This window comes from Myotis yumanensis, unplaced genomic scaffold, assembly GCF_028538775.1.
Source record: "Myotis yumanensis isolate MYYU_CA2020_CCGP unplaced genomic scaffold, mMyoYum1.0.hap1 SCAF_15, whole genome shotgun sequence".
In the NCBI taxonomy this organism is placed as follows: domain Eukaryota; kingdom Metazoa; phylum Chordata; class Mammalia; order Chiroptera; family Vespertilionidae; genus Myotis; species Myotis yumanensis.
The window spans coordinates 8,086,678-8,103,253 of NW_027223766.1; the positions used below are offsets into that span (position 1 = coordinate 8,086,678).

Below are 16,576 nucleotides of genomic sequence, written 5' to 3' on the forward strand. Positions count from 1 at the left end.
AATAATCAGGAATTTGGAAATATATTCAAATAAAACAAAAATGTTTGAATATCGAATTTCTGAATAATTAGGAAAATATTACCTATGGAGAGCTCTTATATTACTAGGGGCCCAGTGCTTGAATTTGTGCACCTTGAAAAGAACTGTGGGCTACGAGGCTGCGGTGGGCATAGGGGTGGGTCTCGGTCCATTCTCCGTGTCCCCGCCCAGCTCCTCCCGCCACAGCCCCTGCTCCCCTGTCTGCTGGCAGCCCTGCTGCCGCCGCTCCCACACACTGACGGTGCCAGCCCTGCTCACACCTGATGGCGCAGAGTGATTGGGTTCGGCGCCAGCACCGGGTGCGAGTGGGGCCGGTGCCAGCAGTGGGTGCGAGTGGCAGCTGCTGCCTCAACCTCCCCTTAGGAGCAGGGGGAGGTGGAGAAGCCATATTAGGGGCGATTGGGGCCGCAGCTGCCACTTGCACCCGCTGATGGTGCTGAGTGATCGGGACTGGCGCTGGGCGCTGGCAGTGGGTGCGAGTGCTGGGCGGGACCACAGCACGCGGGAGCAAAGACTTTTCAGTAACCACCAGAGGCTCGCCCTGATGACAGCGACTGGTGCCCTGCCTTGGTCTGGCACCCCCACTCACTTGCTCCACCATCCCACCACGGCTGATACCCGCCATGTTCCATGCCCTGCTGCCGATGCCCAACATGTTCCGCGTGTGCCCCCTGGTGGTCAGCGCACATCATAGCCTCCAGTTGTTTGGTTGTTCTGCCGTTCGGTTTATTTGCATATTAGCCTTTTATTATATAGAATATTAATGTGAGTTTAAGTACTGCAAAAGCATCAAGTAAGTCCCTATTTCTGGGACTTAAATTTTAAAACTTTATAGTGTTTTTGTTTATAAAGCAGATTTCAACAGTGAATATTTCTTGAAAAATATGTACTGTATTTTAAGTTGTACATATTATATTCTCCCTAATCCCTCTCTACCCCTATAAGTTATAAGGTGAGATATAGTATACAGTTCAGAAAGAGTGTTACATACCATGTTGGGAAATTTGGTTTTAGTTTTGCCCTGGCTTCCTACTAGTTTGCTGTGATCTTGATTGAGTTACTTTATGTCTTTGGTCTTTGGAAAATGTGGATATATCTGTTCATACCTCAAAAGATTTTTCTTGTAGTCAGATGGATGGCTATAGGAGAAAGTACTTTGAAAAAATATAAAATGATATTTATATTATTTCCTTGGATAGGAATATTTTGCTTTGAACACAACCAGTATGTGATATATGAAAAGCTTCTTCTTAAGAGAATTCAGAACAGGATTTATTTTGTCACAGTTGTTCCCACAGTTGGTCAGAATGTATTTCTCATCCACATCAGATTTGCAGGGATTGGAGACGATTTAGCAGGAGCTAGTAGGGAAGTAAAGTGGTTTCATGTGGAGGCAGTGGAGAATAATGACTAACAGATTGGGCTTTGAAATGTCAACCCTGACTCCCTACTCATTCTCCCTTATTAGATTGAACCTTATGAAATTACTATTTCTGTTAGTTAAAAAGATGTCTGAATATCAGCAGTTTCATTCCTAAGATTTAACCTGGTAATTTAAGCCTTAATTTTCTTACTTTGTGAAATGGTGATGTTAATAAGTTATAAGGGCCCTAGTTGGTTTGGCTTAGTGGATACAGTGTCGGCCTGTGGACTGAAAGGTCCCAGGTTTGATTCTGATCAAGGGCACATGCCCAGGTTGCGGACTCCATCGCCAGTAGGGGGTGTGCATGAGGCAGCCGATCAATGATATTCTCATCATTGATGTTTCTATCTCTCTCTCCCTCTCCCTTCCTCTCTGAAATAAATAAAAATATCTATACTAATAAAAGGGTAATATGCTAATTAGACTGGGAGACCTTCCGGACGTCCTTCTGGACAAAGCCATGGTGGTGGGGCTGAGGCAGAGGCAGTTAGGGGCGATCAGGCCAAGAGGGGAGGGCAGTTGGGGGCGAGCAGGCTGGTGGGGGGACAGTTGGGGGCGAGCAGGCCGGTAGGCAGAGTGGTTAGGGGTGATCAAGCAGGCAGGCGAGCGGTTAGGAGCCAGCGGTCCCGGATTGCGAGAGGGATGTCCAACTGCTGGTTTAGGCCCAATCCCACCAGCAGTCAGACATCCCCCGAGGGGTCCCAGATTGGAGAGGGCTCAGGCTGGACTGAGGGTGTCCTCCCCCCCCACCCCCCGTGCATGAATTTTGTGCACTGGGCCACTAGTGTTTAAATAATAAAACAAAAAATAAGTTATAATGTGAGATTGAATGAAATACTTTTACTTGTAAAGCTCACAGAAAATGTCTGTCATAGAGGTGTTTAATAAATATGTTACTTTAACTAAGTAAGCTTGTTGGGGGTTTGACTGGAACTCGGTACTCCCAGAGTGGCGCAGGAACCAGAGAACTAAAATCACAGATGGGATTTTTCTCGAGTTCTATCTTAACAGCCTAACCCAGCAGGTTTGTTGAACAGTGACAGAAACCCCTGTGCCTGAGAGAACTCTGCAGGGGGCAGGTAAGCTAGGCCCCCCCCCCCCCCCCCCCCCGCCCCGTAAGCCTGGTATGAACCTGGAAGAGCCAGTTGTGTCATTGTACTGCATAGGTGCCCCAGACACTCTCTTCCTTAACTCGTCAGACACTTTGGGCATTTCGTTGAGGGGGAAGGAACCTGTAGCTGACCTCTGTTCATGAGGACCAGCTAAAGTAGGGTTGGAAAGCAAGTAAGACAAAAAATGTATTCCATTGCTGCTATAGCTATTTTCCATTAATGTTTGAGTAGGTGATGAATTCACCTGGTTAAGGTATATAGGAGTACAATACCCGTCTCCCAATAAGGCTAATATTAGTCACAGGGAGCATTTTAAATGATACTCACTTATGGTTGACATAGAAATACGTTCATAAGTGGGGAAAAGGAATTAATAAAATTATGAGTTACATGATTTCACTTTGGGGAAAAACACAGAAACTATTGTGATATATGGAAAATAGTCTGAAAAGAAATACACTAAAATGTTAACCATAATTATTTCTGAATTTTTTGAGCTTTATACATCCAGACTGTTAACTGGGATCCACATTTCAAAACTATACTATAAGTTAAAATTGGAAAATTCTTATTTGTAATGAATACAGCATGGCAAGATTCACTTTAGTATTTATTTGGCAGTCTTTATTTCTGATTTAATGGAATTAAAGGCAGATGATATCCTTCAGATTAAAAAGGAAGCATGTTTTCTAGGTGGCTTGCATTCAGTTTTGCTTGAGTGATTACTTTTGGTCTTATCTCTTATGAGTGGCGCTTCATTGTAATGTAAAGAGGAGACAGGGTGTTAGTGGGAAGCCTGGAGACTTGGGTTTTGGCTTTGGCAACTAGCTAGTAGATAAGTGTCTGGAATTATCACCTAACTTCTGGTGAAAATTTTCTTCCAAAGTGTTTGGTGTCTGGATGATCTCTGAGATTTTTCTGAACTTAAAAATAAATAGAATTAAAGGATTTCAGCTAGAAAGGGGTGGGTATATGGGCTATTTTCTTCCCTTTTAATGATGACCCGAGATTAAGGGATTAAAATATTTAATAGTATTAAAAAATAACACCTATATACACAGAAAAAGGACTAGCATGACTATAAAAAAAATGCTCATAGGTCCAAGAAATCTAGAGAGCAGCTAAGGTATACACTGCAATTTTAATTGAGTAACATCCCTATTTTGTGTTTTTTCCTTCTTCACAGGCATTAGTGGTTGGTTGAAATAAAACCAGAATGTTCTAGCCTTGAACTTTAAAAATATAGTTCACTATTGGTTTTTGGTTTTGTCCTATACTTTTATTTTTTTAAATGTTTTTAATTTTATTTTTTTTTGTCCTATACTTTTAAAACAAGTCTTAGGTGCTATAACTTTTTAAATGCTAACATTGCCAATAATTTATCCATTAATCTTAGAACTATTTTCCCAAAATGCTATATAGAAAGATGATGAAAAATTTAACAGTAACTAGGTTTATTCTGTGGCACTTAAGTAAAGAGAAGCAGTAATTATACATTGTTTACTTTGTAGTTTTGGATGCTCATAACAGCAGTGGCAGACGGGGCTTGGATGTGCAGAAGGGCCACTCTAGCTAGGGCCACTGCCACCTAGGTTGGGGACTGTGTGTCCTGCTCTCAGAACAATGAGGCTTGTGCAAGGTAGCTGGGCCCTATTTGTTGTGGGGACACTATTGGTGCTAGCACTGTTGAAAGCTGCCAGATACAGGAAATGAAGTAGCCCATATACCCACCCCTTTCTAGCTGGGGTGAGGGGGGATCTTCAAGCAGAAATCCTTCCACACTTCTGGAAAGCTCCACTACTAAACCAACAAGGAATACCCCATATGTGCCTTTCAGCCTTGCAAGTGAATCTGCCAAAAGAAACCCATCTACAACTACAGTTTCCCCAGTCTCAAAAAATGTTACCTGTCACCACCTTGAAACCCATAGCAACATCTAAAATGACAACACCAGGGGTCTCAACAAATAAGACTTCCACCACCTTAAAGTCATACCCAAAATAAATGTTTCACAAAACACATCCCAACATGTCAACATCCAAGATGACCACAATCCATAATAGTTCCGTGACATCTGTTTCTTCATCCATAACAATCACAGCAACTATAAATTTTAAAGAAAATAAAGGATCAAAATTTGATGTTGGCAGCTCTGTTGGTGGTATTGCATTAACTCTGGGAATTTTCTTCTTTACATTGGATACAAGTGTATTATTCAAGAAGAGGCATTTGGTATAGAACCAAATGATGTGATCCCATCATTTAAGGAAATCCAAGGACCCATTGCAAGAAGATTGATGCAACTCTATTAGTTTAAAACAGTATTTTCTATTTGAAATACTAAAATTAGGCCATGCATATACTGGTAATGTACAATATTATATAAATACTAGAGGCTCGGTGCAACAATTTGTGCACGGGTGGGGTCCCTTGGCCTGGCAGGCTATCAGGGCTTATCCAGGCCATCACTCAGTCCCAGTTGGACTGATCGGGGCAGCTGGCTGGGAGTGGGGGGGCGGGGGGGAGAAGGACCGTGGGAGGTTGGCTTGGGAGCGCACTGACCACTAGGGGGCAGCTCCTGCATTGAGCGTCTGCCCCTGGTGGTCAGTGCGCGTCATAGCTACTGGCCGATCGTTCGGTAGTAAAGGTTGCTGAGGCTTTTATATTTACAGATATTAAGAGTCCTCCTAATTACTAATGGTAAAAAGGGTTTGGTTTAGGTTTTTAATAAATATTTGGAGCATATAGTTAATGCAATGGTTATATTCATTTTTAGAACATACATAGTAAGACAAGTCCTGTCTTATTTTCTTGTGGCAGTGGTTACAGAGGGTCAATAATTGGAAGACATCATTAAAGGGCTAGATGCCTCAGGATGTTTTTTAAAAAAAAATATATTTATTGATTTCAGAGAGGAAGGGAGAAAAAGAGAGAGAGAGAGAGAAACATCAATGATGAGAGAGAATCATTGATAGGCTGCCTTCTGCACACCCCCTACTGGGGATAGAGTCTGCAACCCAGGCATGTGCCCTTGGCAGGAATCGAACCCGGGACCCTTCAGTCCACAGGCCAACGCTCTATCCACTGAGCCAAGCCGGCCAGGGCAGCACTCAGGATATTGATTGTGTTTGTTGTTCACACAGAGAACTTCAGTGCTATTCACAGCTGGATATATCCTAATTAGTAATGCCACACGGCAAAAATTTTATGAGTAAAAAAAAAAAAAAATTTATGAGTAAACCAGGTCTTACTCATAATTTTAGTTTAAGCATCATTTCAGAGAGCATCAGTGTTTTTTTTTAATTTCTTTATTGATTAAGTTATTACATATGTGTCCTTATCCCCACATTAGAGCATCAGTGTTTTATGTTTTAAAGTTTACTACTTGGTTTAAAAACAAAATGTATGCCACCCTTCCCCTCCAGTCAAATAAATCCAGTAACAATACCTGGACTTAGTCCTATTAGAGAGCCATTGGAGAGCCTGTATTTTTATTAATTTTTTAAAAAAATAATTCTTGTTGAAAGTATTGCATATATCTCCCTATTTCCCCCATTGACCTCCTCCAGGCTGCTCCCCTATCCCCCGCCCTACAGTCCATACCACCCTGCTGTCTGTGTCCATGGGCCATGCAAATATGCATACAAGGTCCTTGGTTGATTACCTCCCACCCACCCACCCTCAGAGATTCTACACTCTGTTTAATGTTTCCATGTCTCTGGATCCACTCTTTCATCAGTTGTCACTTAGATTGCACATTTGAGTGCGATCATGTGAAATTTGTCTTTCTCTGTCTGACTTATTCAGGTCCCTTCATGCTGTCTCAGAGGGTAAGATATTATTCTTTTTTACTACTACATAGTATTCCCTGGTATAAATGTACCACAGCTTTTTTATCCACTCATCTCCTGATGGGCAATTGGGCTGTTTCCAGATCTTAGCTATTATAAATAGTGCTGCTATGAACATAGGGGTGCATACATTCTTTGTGATTGGTATTTTGGGTTTCTAGGATATATTCCTAGAAGTGGGATCACTGGGTCAAATGGCAGTTCCATATTTAATTTTTTTGAGGACATTCCATACTGTTTTCCACAGTGGCCGCACCAGTCTGTGTTCCCACCAGCAGTGTACTAGGGTTCCCTTTTCTCCACATTCTTGCCAGCACTTGTCATTCGTTGATTTGTTGATGGTAGCCATTCTGACAGATGTGAGGTGATACCTTATTGTCATTTTAATTTGCATCTCTCAGATGATTAGTGACTTTGAGCATTTTTTCATGTCTCTTGGCCATTGTTTGTCCACTTTGGAGAAGTGTCTTATTTAGGTCCTTCGCCCATTTTTTAATTGGATTGTTTGTCTTCCTTCTGTTAAGTTGTATGAGTTCTTTATATATTTTGGACATTAATTCTTTATCAGATGTATCATTGCCAAATATGTTCTCCCATACAGTGGGCTCCCAATTTCGTTTTGTTGATGGTTTCTTTTGCTGTGCAGAAGCTTTTTATTTTGATGTAGTTCATTTGTTTATTTTCTCCTTAGTTTCCTTTGCCCTAGGAGATGTATCTATAAACATATTGCTATGAGAGATGTCTGAGATTTTGCTACCTATGGTTTCTTCGAGGATTTTTATGGTTTCTCGACTTAAATTTAAGTCTTTTATCCATTTTGAGTTTATTTTTGAGTATGGTGTAAGTTGGTGGTCTAATTTAATTTTTTTGCATGTATTTGTCCAATTTTCCCAATACCATTTATTGAAAAGACTGTCTTGACTCCATTATATGCTCTTGCCTCCTTTGTCAAATACTAATTGAGCATAATGGCTTGGATTGATTTCTGGTGTCTCTGTTCTGTTCCATTGATCTATATGCCTATTCTTGCACCAGTACCAGGCTGTTTTGATTATGGTGGCTTTGTAGTATAACATGGTCTCTGGCATTGTGATTCCTCCAACTTTGTTCTTTTTTCCAAGATTGCTGCAGCTATTTGGGGTCTTTTTTGGTTCCATATAAATTTTTGGAGTATTTGTTCTAGATCTCGGAAATATGCTGTTGGTATTTTAATAGGGATTGCATTGAGTCTGTGAATTTCTTTGGGTAGTATGGACATTTTAATGATATTGATTCATTGATGTTGATTTTACCAATTCATGAACACAGTATATTCTTCCACTTGTTTATATCTCCTTCTGTCTCTTTTTTTTTTTCAGTGTCCTGTAATTTTCCGAATAAAGGTCTTTTGCCTCCTTGGTTAAGTTTATTCCTAAGTACTTTAATTTTTTTGTTGCAATGGTCAATGGGATTGCTTGTTTAGTTTCTCTTTCTGAGAATTCATTATTGGTATATAAAAAAGCCATCGATTTTTGGGTTTTGATTTTGTATCCTGCTACATTGCCAAATTCATTTATTAAATCTAGTAGTTTTTTGGTGGAGTGTTTAGGGTTTTCTATTTACAATATGTCATCTGCGAATAATGAGAGTTTTACTTCCTCCTTTCTAATTTGGATTCCTTTTATTTCTTCTTGTCTGATTGCTGTGGCTGGGACTTTTAGTGCTTTGTTGAATAAGAGTGGTGAAAGCAGACATCCCTGTCTCTTTCCTCTTCTTAGGGGAGATGGTTTTAGTTTTTTCCATTGAGTATGATATTTACTGTAGGTTTGTCATATATGGCCTTTATTATGTTGAGATGTGCTCCCTCTATTCCCACTTTGCTGAAAGTTTTCATCAAAAATGGGTGTTGGATTTTGTCGTACGCTTTTTCTATGTCTGTTGATATGATATGATTTTTGTCTTCCACTTTGTTTATGTGATGTATCACGTTTATTGATTTGCAAATATTATAGCAGCCTTGCATCCCTGAAATAAGTCCCACTTGGTCATGGTGTATGATCCTTTTAATATATTGCTGGATCTGATTTGCTAATATTTATTAATAACTTTTTTTAAGCTTTCAATAGTTGATATGGTTATATTTCCCTCCTGTGTAACTACAGTAAATTGCAATGTGTAATATCATAATGTTTTAAAGACTTAGTTGTTAGTTGTTAGTATTAAAGAAGTAGTTCTATTTTTGATACTGTGAGACCATTGTCACTACTGGAAATTGCTTTATTTCATATTCAGCTATTTTATATTTAGTGAGTATTATGAAGAGATGTGGAGCAGCTTTTAATATCTAGAAATGTTTAATGTAGTGTTAACACACCTAAAAAAAGTCTCTTTTGATTCCTAGAGCAGCATTTAGAATTCTGTAGTCAGGACCATAGATTAATACTTGATCAACCAAAGGATTGTGGAGCTCCCCTCAACTACTTAACCTATAGGATAAAAATGCTGCATTTTTCTGCATTGTTGATTTTACTCAAAAAATTTGGAAAACAGCATTTTTATGCTAAAACACCCTTTTGTAATAACTTCTTAGGAAGTTTTAAAACAGGAATTTTTAACAAAGTAAATTCCCTGCTTTCTTGTTTGGGTATCTTTAGTCCATGCTACTTCCTCCTTGCTGAAGAGGAGGCACTTGCAGATATACTATGTTAATGGAGAGAAAAGAGACAATATTATAGGGCCACCAAGATTACCTGACATATTTTAGAGTGTTTTCAATCTTACAATTTATATTCCAGCAGTCACAATTAAGAGTCAGCTTTTCACAAAAGAGATATTTAGTCACAGTAGATAGTATTTCTTTTATTTTTCAACTATAGGCCCGATGCATGAAATTCTTGCATAGGTAGGGTCCCTAGGCCTGGCCGGCAATCAGGGCCGATCTGTAGGGTGACGGGCGGGGAGATGAGGGCAGCTCCTGCTGGCACCGCCTTGGCTGGCCTGGGGCCTGCGGGCTGGGGACCGCTCCTGTGTTGTGTGTCTGCCCCCTGGTGGTCAATGCACGTCACAGCAGTCGGTGGTTCCACTAGTCACCCTGCCATTCGGTCAATTTGCATATTAGGCTTTTATATAGGATTACTGTTTACAGTCAGTACTATTTTTTATTAATTTCAGATGTACAGTGTAGTGGTTAGACCAGTGGTCAGTAGACTCATTAGTCAACAGAGCCAAATATCAACAGTACAATGATTGAAATTTCTTTTGAGAGCCAAATTTTTTAAACTCAAACTATATAGGTAGGTACATTGTTATTAACTTAATTAGGGTACTCCTAAGGCTTAGGAAGAGCCACACTCAAGGGGCCAAAGAGCCGCATGTGGCTTGTGAGCCACAGTTTGCCGACCATGGGGTTAGACAGTCATATACTTTACAAATGGTCTTCCCACTGTATTTCCTGTACTTACCTGGCAACATACATCCTATATAATAAAAGGCTAATATGAAAATTGTCCCCTCAACTGGGAGTTCGACCAGGGGGCGGTGCTGGCTGTCCAACCATCTGGGGCTTCTTCCCCCTGCTGGCCCCACTCCTGATTGGCCCTCTCCACCCTGATCAGGGGTGGGGCCATCCATCCATCCACCCATGGCCCCTCCCCTGGCCAGCCCTACCCCAATCATCCCTGATCAGGCAGGCCAGCTGGACCCCATCTGTGCACAAATATCACTAGAGACCTGATGCATGAAATTCATGCAAGAGTAGGCCTTCCTTCCCCCGGCTGCTAGCACCAGCTTCCCTCCAGGACCTGGGCTTCCTTCCGGCCGCTGGGACCCAGGACCCGGACTTCCCTTGCTGAGGAGGCCCAGGCCGTAGCCCACAGTTGGTGGCCTGGGCCTCCCTCTTTGGGTGATCATGGAGCCCCCCGATTAATTGTCCCCCCCCCCAGCCGGTGGCCTGGACCTCCCTCTGAAGGGTGATGGCTGGGCCCCCGACCAATCGCATCGCACCCTCCTATGGCACCAGTGGGTGTCATAGCGTGGTCCCGGATGGTCGTCCGGATGGTCATCCCACTATTTGGCCGTTCAGTCGATTTGCATATTATGCTTTTATTATATAGGATAGGATTGATTATATTCCCTATGCTGTACTTTCCATCCTGTTACTATTTTGTAAGTACCAATTTGTACTTCTTAATCCCTTTACCTTTTCCACCAAGTCTTTCAACACCTATCTACTCTGGCAACCACCAGTCTGTCCTCTGTAGCTATAAGTCTGTTTCAGTTTTGTTTGTTTGTTTATTTTGGTCATTAGATTCCACAGTTAAGTGAAATATGGTATTTTTTTTCTCTGACTGACTTCCCTTAGCATAATACACTCTAGGTCAAGCATGTCATACGCCCAGTCCACAACAAATATTTTTGTTGCCCAGCCAATAACGGTATGTAAGAAACATTTTAATAAAAATTTCATAACTAGCCCTAACCCGTTTGGCCCAGTGGATAGAGCATCGGCCTGTGGACTGAAGGGTTCAATTCTGGTCAAGGGCATGTACATCACCAGTTGGGAGTGTGCAGGAGGCAGCTGATCGATGTTTCTCTCTCATCGATGTTTCTAACTCTTGATTCCTCTCCCTTCCTCTCTGTAAAAAAATCAATAAAATATATTAAAAAAAATTTTGTAACTTAATTTTTACATTATCCTGTTATACATAATTATTAATAACAAGCTATAGTGTTCGCTAATGACTGATTATTATAATCGTGTTGAATTTATTTCCCTTATGTGCCTAACCATTTCTCTCCACTAATACTAGTAGCGAATATTTTAGCAGCCAATTGCCACATCATTAGTCTTGTACTGACTTGTTTGGTGTGCGCAACAGGAAATATTTCGCTTTACGAGAGCAAGAAAAATAGGTTTATTTGCATTACACTTATTTGTGCAGTTATTCAGTGTCTGGTAACTTAATGTTCAAGAAAACATATTAGTTTTTATTAAAATGTTCTATTATTTTATGTTAACAATGACTCATTTAGGTCAGCCCTTTTTATTCAGCATATCTCTATCAAAATAAACCTACGTTTCTATGAAAATTGAAGCTTTTGTTTTTTTGTGGCCCACATAAACTTAAACCTTGTTTATTTGGCCTATGTTAGCCTTTGAGTTTGACATGCTTGCTCTAGGTCCATCCATGCTGTCACACATGATAAGATTTCATTCTTTTCTATGCCAAGTAATATTCCATTGTGTGTATATATATGTACCACAGCCTTTTTTTTAGTTTATTTTTTATTGTGACAGTATTACAGTGTCCCCAATTATCCCCACACTGCCCCACTCCATCCAGCTCCTGTCCACCCCAGGCCATCGTAACACTATTGTCTGTGCCCATGGGCATATATGCATATGAGTTCTTTGTTTAAACTCTTCCTGTCTCCCCCACTCCTTCCCCTCTGAGATCTGTGAGTCTGTTCCATGCATCCATGCCTATGGACCTATTTTGTTTGTATTTCTGTGGTATCAGTTGTTAATTTTCCTCTTTCATTCCTGATTTTATTTATTTGTGTCCTCTATTTTTTCTTGATGAGTCTGGTTACAGATTTATAAATCTTGTTTATCTTTTCAAAAAACCAGCTCTTAATTCTATTAATATTATGTATTTTTTTAGAGTCTGTTTTGTTTATTTTTGCTCTGGTTTTCATTATTTTGTTCCTTCTCATCTTGGGCTTAGTTTGGTATTTTTTTTCTTTTTCATTTAGGTGTAAGGTTAGGTGGTTCATTTTAGTGTTTTGTTGTTTCTTGAGGCAGGCCTGCATTCCTATTAATTTTCCTCTTAGGACTGCTTTCTCTGTGTCCCATAGATTTTGGGTTGTTGTATTTTTATTTTCATTTGTCTCAGGGTTTCTCTTGCTTTCTTCCTGATCTCATTGTTAACCATTCATTGTTACTAATGTTACTTAGCCTACATGTGTTTGTGTGTTTTTCAGTATTTTTCCTAGAAATCGATTTCTCATTTCATATCATTGTGGTTGGAGATGATGCATGATATGATTTCAGTATTTTCAAATTTATTGAGACTTGGTTTGTGGTCTAATATGTGGTCTGTCCTGGAAAGTGTTCCATGTACATTTGAAAAATGAATATTCTTCTGCTTTGGGTGAAATGCTCTGAAGATATCAATTAAATTTATATGATCCAGTGTGTCCTCTAAGGCTGCTGTGTACTTGTTGATTTTCTGTTTGGAAGATCTATCCATTGATGTTAATGGGTTATTAAAATCTGCTTCTATGACTGTGTTAATGTCAATTTCTCCCTTTAGGTTCATCAATATTTGCTTTACATATTTAGGTGCTACTATATTGAGTGCATAAATGTTTACAAGGTTTATATTCTCTAGTTGGAATGATACCTTTATCTTAGAAATGTCCTTCATTGTCTCTTATTATTATTGCCTCTGTTTTAAAGTCTATTTTGTCTGATATAAGTATTGCTACCCCAGCTTTCTTTAAATTTATTTTTATTTGCATGAAATATCTTGTTTTTTTATCCCTTTACTTTTCATCTGTGTGTGTCTTTTGTTCTAGGTGGGCCTCTTGTACACAGTCTTATTTATTTATTTTGTAAAATTTTCTTTGTTTATATTTTACTAGAGGCCCGGTGCACAAAAATTTGTGCACTGGGGCGGGGGGGGGGGGAAGTCCCCCAGTCAGGCCTGTGCCCTCTCACAGTCTGGGACCCCTTGGGAGATAACGACCTGCTGGCTTAGGCCTGCTCCCGGGTGGCAGAGGGCAGGCCCAATTCCTAAGTGCAGCCCCTGGTCAGGCTCAGAGCAGGGCCGATTGGGGAGTTGGGGCGCCGCCCCGTCATACACAGAGCAGGGCAGATCGGGAGGTTGCAATGCCACCCTCAGTCACGCTCAGGGTAGACTGATTGGGGGGTTGGGGCACTGCCACTGTCACACTCAGGGCAGGGCCGATGGAGAGGTTATGGTTCTACCCTGTCACACACAGAGCCGCAGGGCAATCGGGGGATTGGGGAGCTCCCCCCCTATCAGGCACAGAGCAGGGCTGATCAGGGGGTTTGGGCGCTGCCCCCTGTCATGCTGATCCCAGTGCCAGGAGGCATATTACCCTTTTACTATATAGGATAGAGGCCTGGTACACAGGTAGGGGCTGGCTGGTTTGCCCTGAAGGGTGTCCTGGATCAGGGTGGGGGTCCCCACTGGGGTACCTGGCCAGTCTGGGTGAGGGTCTGAGGGCTGTTTTCCCGCTGGCAGTTGACTAAAAGCTCCCAACCGCTCCTTGTTTTCTTTTCTTTTTTTTTTTATTCTGAGTCAGCTTTAGCTCTGAGGCCTCGCTGCTGAAAACATGGATACAATGTTGCGATCCGGGGCTGACTGACAGCCGGTTTTGTTTAGCTTCTTATTTGCAACATAGTAATAGTTGCTTAGAGTTGCAGTTGAGAGTCCAGCAAGTGAGGCGGGGAACGTTGGAGTCTGCAGTTCCTGGAGGAAGCAAACCTCCCTGCTCGCTTCAGTGCATGGCTGCCGGCCGCCATCTTGGCTGACAGTTAATTTGCATAAGGACACGCTGATTAGCCAATGGGAAGGGTAGTGGTCGTACGCCAATTACCATGTTTCTCTTTTATTAGTGTAGATATTTACTTTTTTTTACTTTTTTGTTTTTAGTCTTGTTTATTTTATTCATTCAGCTTCCCTATATCTTATTTTTTCATTGGAGCACTTAACCCATTTACTTTTAAAGTGATTATTGATAGCTCTAGCTGGTTTGGCTCAGTGGATAGAGCGTCGGCCTTTGGACTGAAGGGTCCCAGGTTTGATTCTGGTCAAGGGCATGTACCTTGGTTGCAGGCACATCCCCAGTGAGGGTGTGCAGGAGGCGGCTGGTCGATGTTTCTTTCTCATCGATGTTTCTAGCTCTCTATCCCTCTCCCTTTCTCTCTGTAAAAAACCAATAAAATATATATTAAAAAAAGTGATTATTGATAGGTCCCTAGTTATTGACATTTTATTATTTGCTTTTTTATTATTTTGTTTGCTTTTAAAAAAATATATTTTTATTTCAGAGAGGAAGGGAGAGGGAGAGAGAAATAGAAACATCAACGATGAGAGAGTATCATTGATCAGCTGCCTCCTGCATACCCCCTGCTGGGGATCAAGCCCGAAATCTGGGCATGTGCCCTTGACTGGAATCAAACCTGGGACCCTTCAGTCCACAGGCCAACACTCTATCCACTGAGCGAAATCAGCCAGGGCTGCTTTTTTTTTTTTAATCCCTCATCTTAGGATAATTTTTCCATTGATTTCTAGTGAGAGTGGAAGGGGCAGGAGGAGGGAGAGAGAGAAACACCCATGTGAGAGAGACACATCGATTGGTTGCCTCCTGAATGCAGCCCTACTGGTGTTGGGAACCTGCAACCAAGATACATGCCCTTGACGGGAATTGAACTTGTGACCCTTTGGTCCACAGGATGATACTCTAACCAGGAGCACAAAGCCAGGGCTATGTTTACATTTCTTTATTCTTCATCTTAAATTAGTTTCTTTTATATTTTATGTAATACTGGCTTGGTGGTGGTGGCCTTTAGCTTTTTGTGAATTTATTTTTATTTATTTTTTCTTCCATTTTAAATGGTTGCCTGGCTGGGTAGAGTAGTCTTTGTTGTAGGGCCTTGCTTTTCATTACTTTGAATATTTCTTGCCAAACTTTTCTGGTCTGAAATGTTTCTGATGACAAATGAGCTGATGGTCTTATGGGGAACCTCTTGTAGATAACTGTCTTTCTGTTGCTACTTAAAAAAAAATTTTTAAAATTGATTTCAGAGAGAAAGCGAAAGAGAGAGATAGAAACATTAATTATGAGACAGAATCATTGATCGGCTGCTTCCCACACTCCCCCCACCGGGGATCAAGCCTGAAACCTGGGCATGTGCCCTGACGGAATCGAATCGTGACCTCCTGGTTCATGGGTCGTTGCTCAACCACTGAGCAATACTGGCCAGGCTGTTGCTGCTTTTAAGATTCTCTCTTTGTCTTTAACATTTAGTATTTTAATTATGATGTGTTTTGGTGTAGCCCTCTTGTTTGGGACTGTCTTTGCTTTCTGGACTGTGTGTCTTTTTCCTTTGCCAGGTTAGAGAAGTTGTCAGTCATTATTTCTTCAAATAGGTTCTCAGTCCCTAGCTGTTTCTTTTCTTCTGTTACCCCTATGACATGGATGTTGTTGTGCTTGATGTTGTCACAGAGGTCCTTTAAAAAATAACTGATCTTAGAGAAAAAAGGGGGAGGGTAGAGAGAGAGAGGGAGGGGGAGAGAGAGACAGAGAGACAGAGAGACATTGAATGTGAGAGAGAAACATTGATCAGTTGCCTAGGTATGTGTCCTGACTAGGAATCAAACCTGTAACCTTGCAGTGTATGGGACCATGCTCCAACCAACTAAGCCACACTGGCCTGGCTACTAGAGGTCCTTTAAACCAGTGGTCGCGGCGAACCACTGATGATCCGTGAGGTCCGAAAGGTTGGTGACCGCTGGTTTAAGGAGACCTTTGGAGCAGTGGTCACCAACCAGTGGTCGGTGAGGTCTGAAAGATTGGTGACTGCTGCTTTAAACTCTCCTTGTTTTAAAAAAAATCTTTTTCTTTCTACTGCTCTGATTGGTGTTTTCTGCTACTTTGTCTTCTAAATTGCTGATTCAAATCTAAGCTTCATCTAACTTGGTGCTGATTCCTTGTAGTGTATTCTTCATTTCTGACTAGTTCTTTCTTACAGTTTTTATGTCCTTTATTTTGCTTACTGTTTCTTTGTGTCAGTTCTCACTGAGTTTATTCATTCTCCCCTAGGTTCCTTAAGTATCCCTGTAACCATTGGTTTGAACTCTCTATTTGGTAGGTTGCTTATCTTCATTTTATTTAACGTTTTCTGCAGATTTCTGCTGTCCTTTCATTTGGGGAATGTTTCTTTGTCTCTCCATTTTGACTACCTGTCTGTATTTAGATCTGTCTCCTAGTTTTGGAATGGTTGCCTTATGTAGTAGCTGTCTTGTGGGCTCATTAGTGCAGTCTCTTTTATCACCTGACCTAGGTGATCCAGGAATATCTCCTGTGTGGGTTTATGAGCCTTTTTTTTTTTTTTAAGAGAGAGGAAGAAGGAGAGAGAG

The 16,576-nt window shown here is 41.1% G+C and overlaps 1 protein-coding gene across 5 annotated transcripts in view; it reads left to right on the top strand.

The window, feature by feature from the left end:
* UBE2V2 (ubiquitin conjugating enzyme E2 V2) overlaps positions 1–16,576 on the top strand; it is a 55,221-nt gene that overhangs the window by 11,665 nt on the left and 26,980 nt on the right. For 2 of the 5 annotated variants that reach the window (XM_070392802.1, XM_070392804.1), the window contains exon 2: positions 16,260–16,304. The exons of the other annotated variants lie outside the window; for them this stretch is intronic. In XM_070392802.1, the coding sequence (XP_070248903.1) occupies positions 16,260–16,304 (45 nt within the window). The remainder of the gene's footprint in view (positions 1–16,259; positions 16,305–16,576) is intronic. 5 annotated transcript variants of the gene reach the window in all.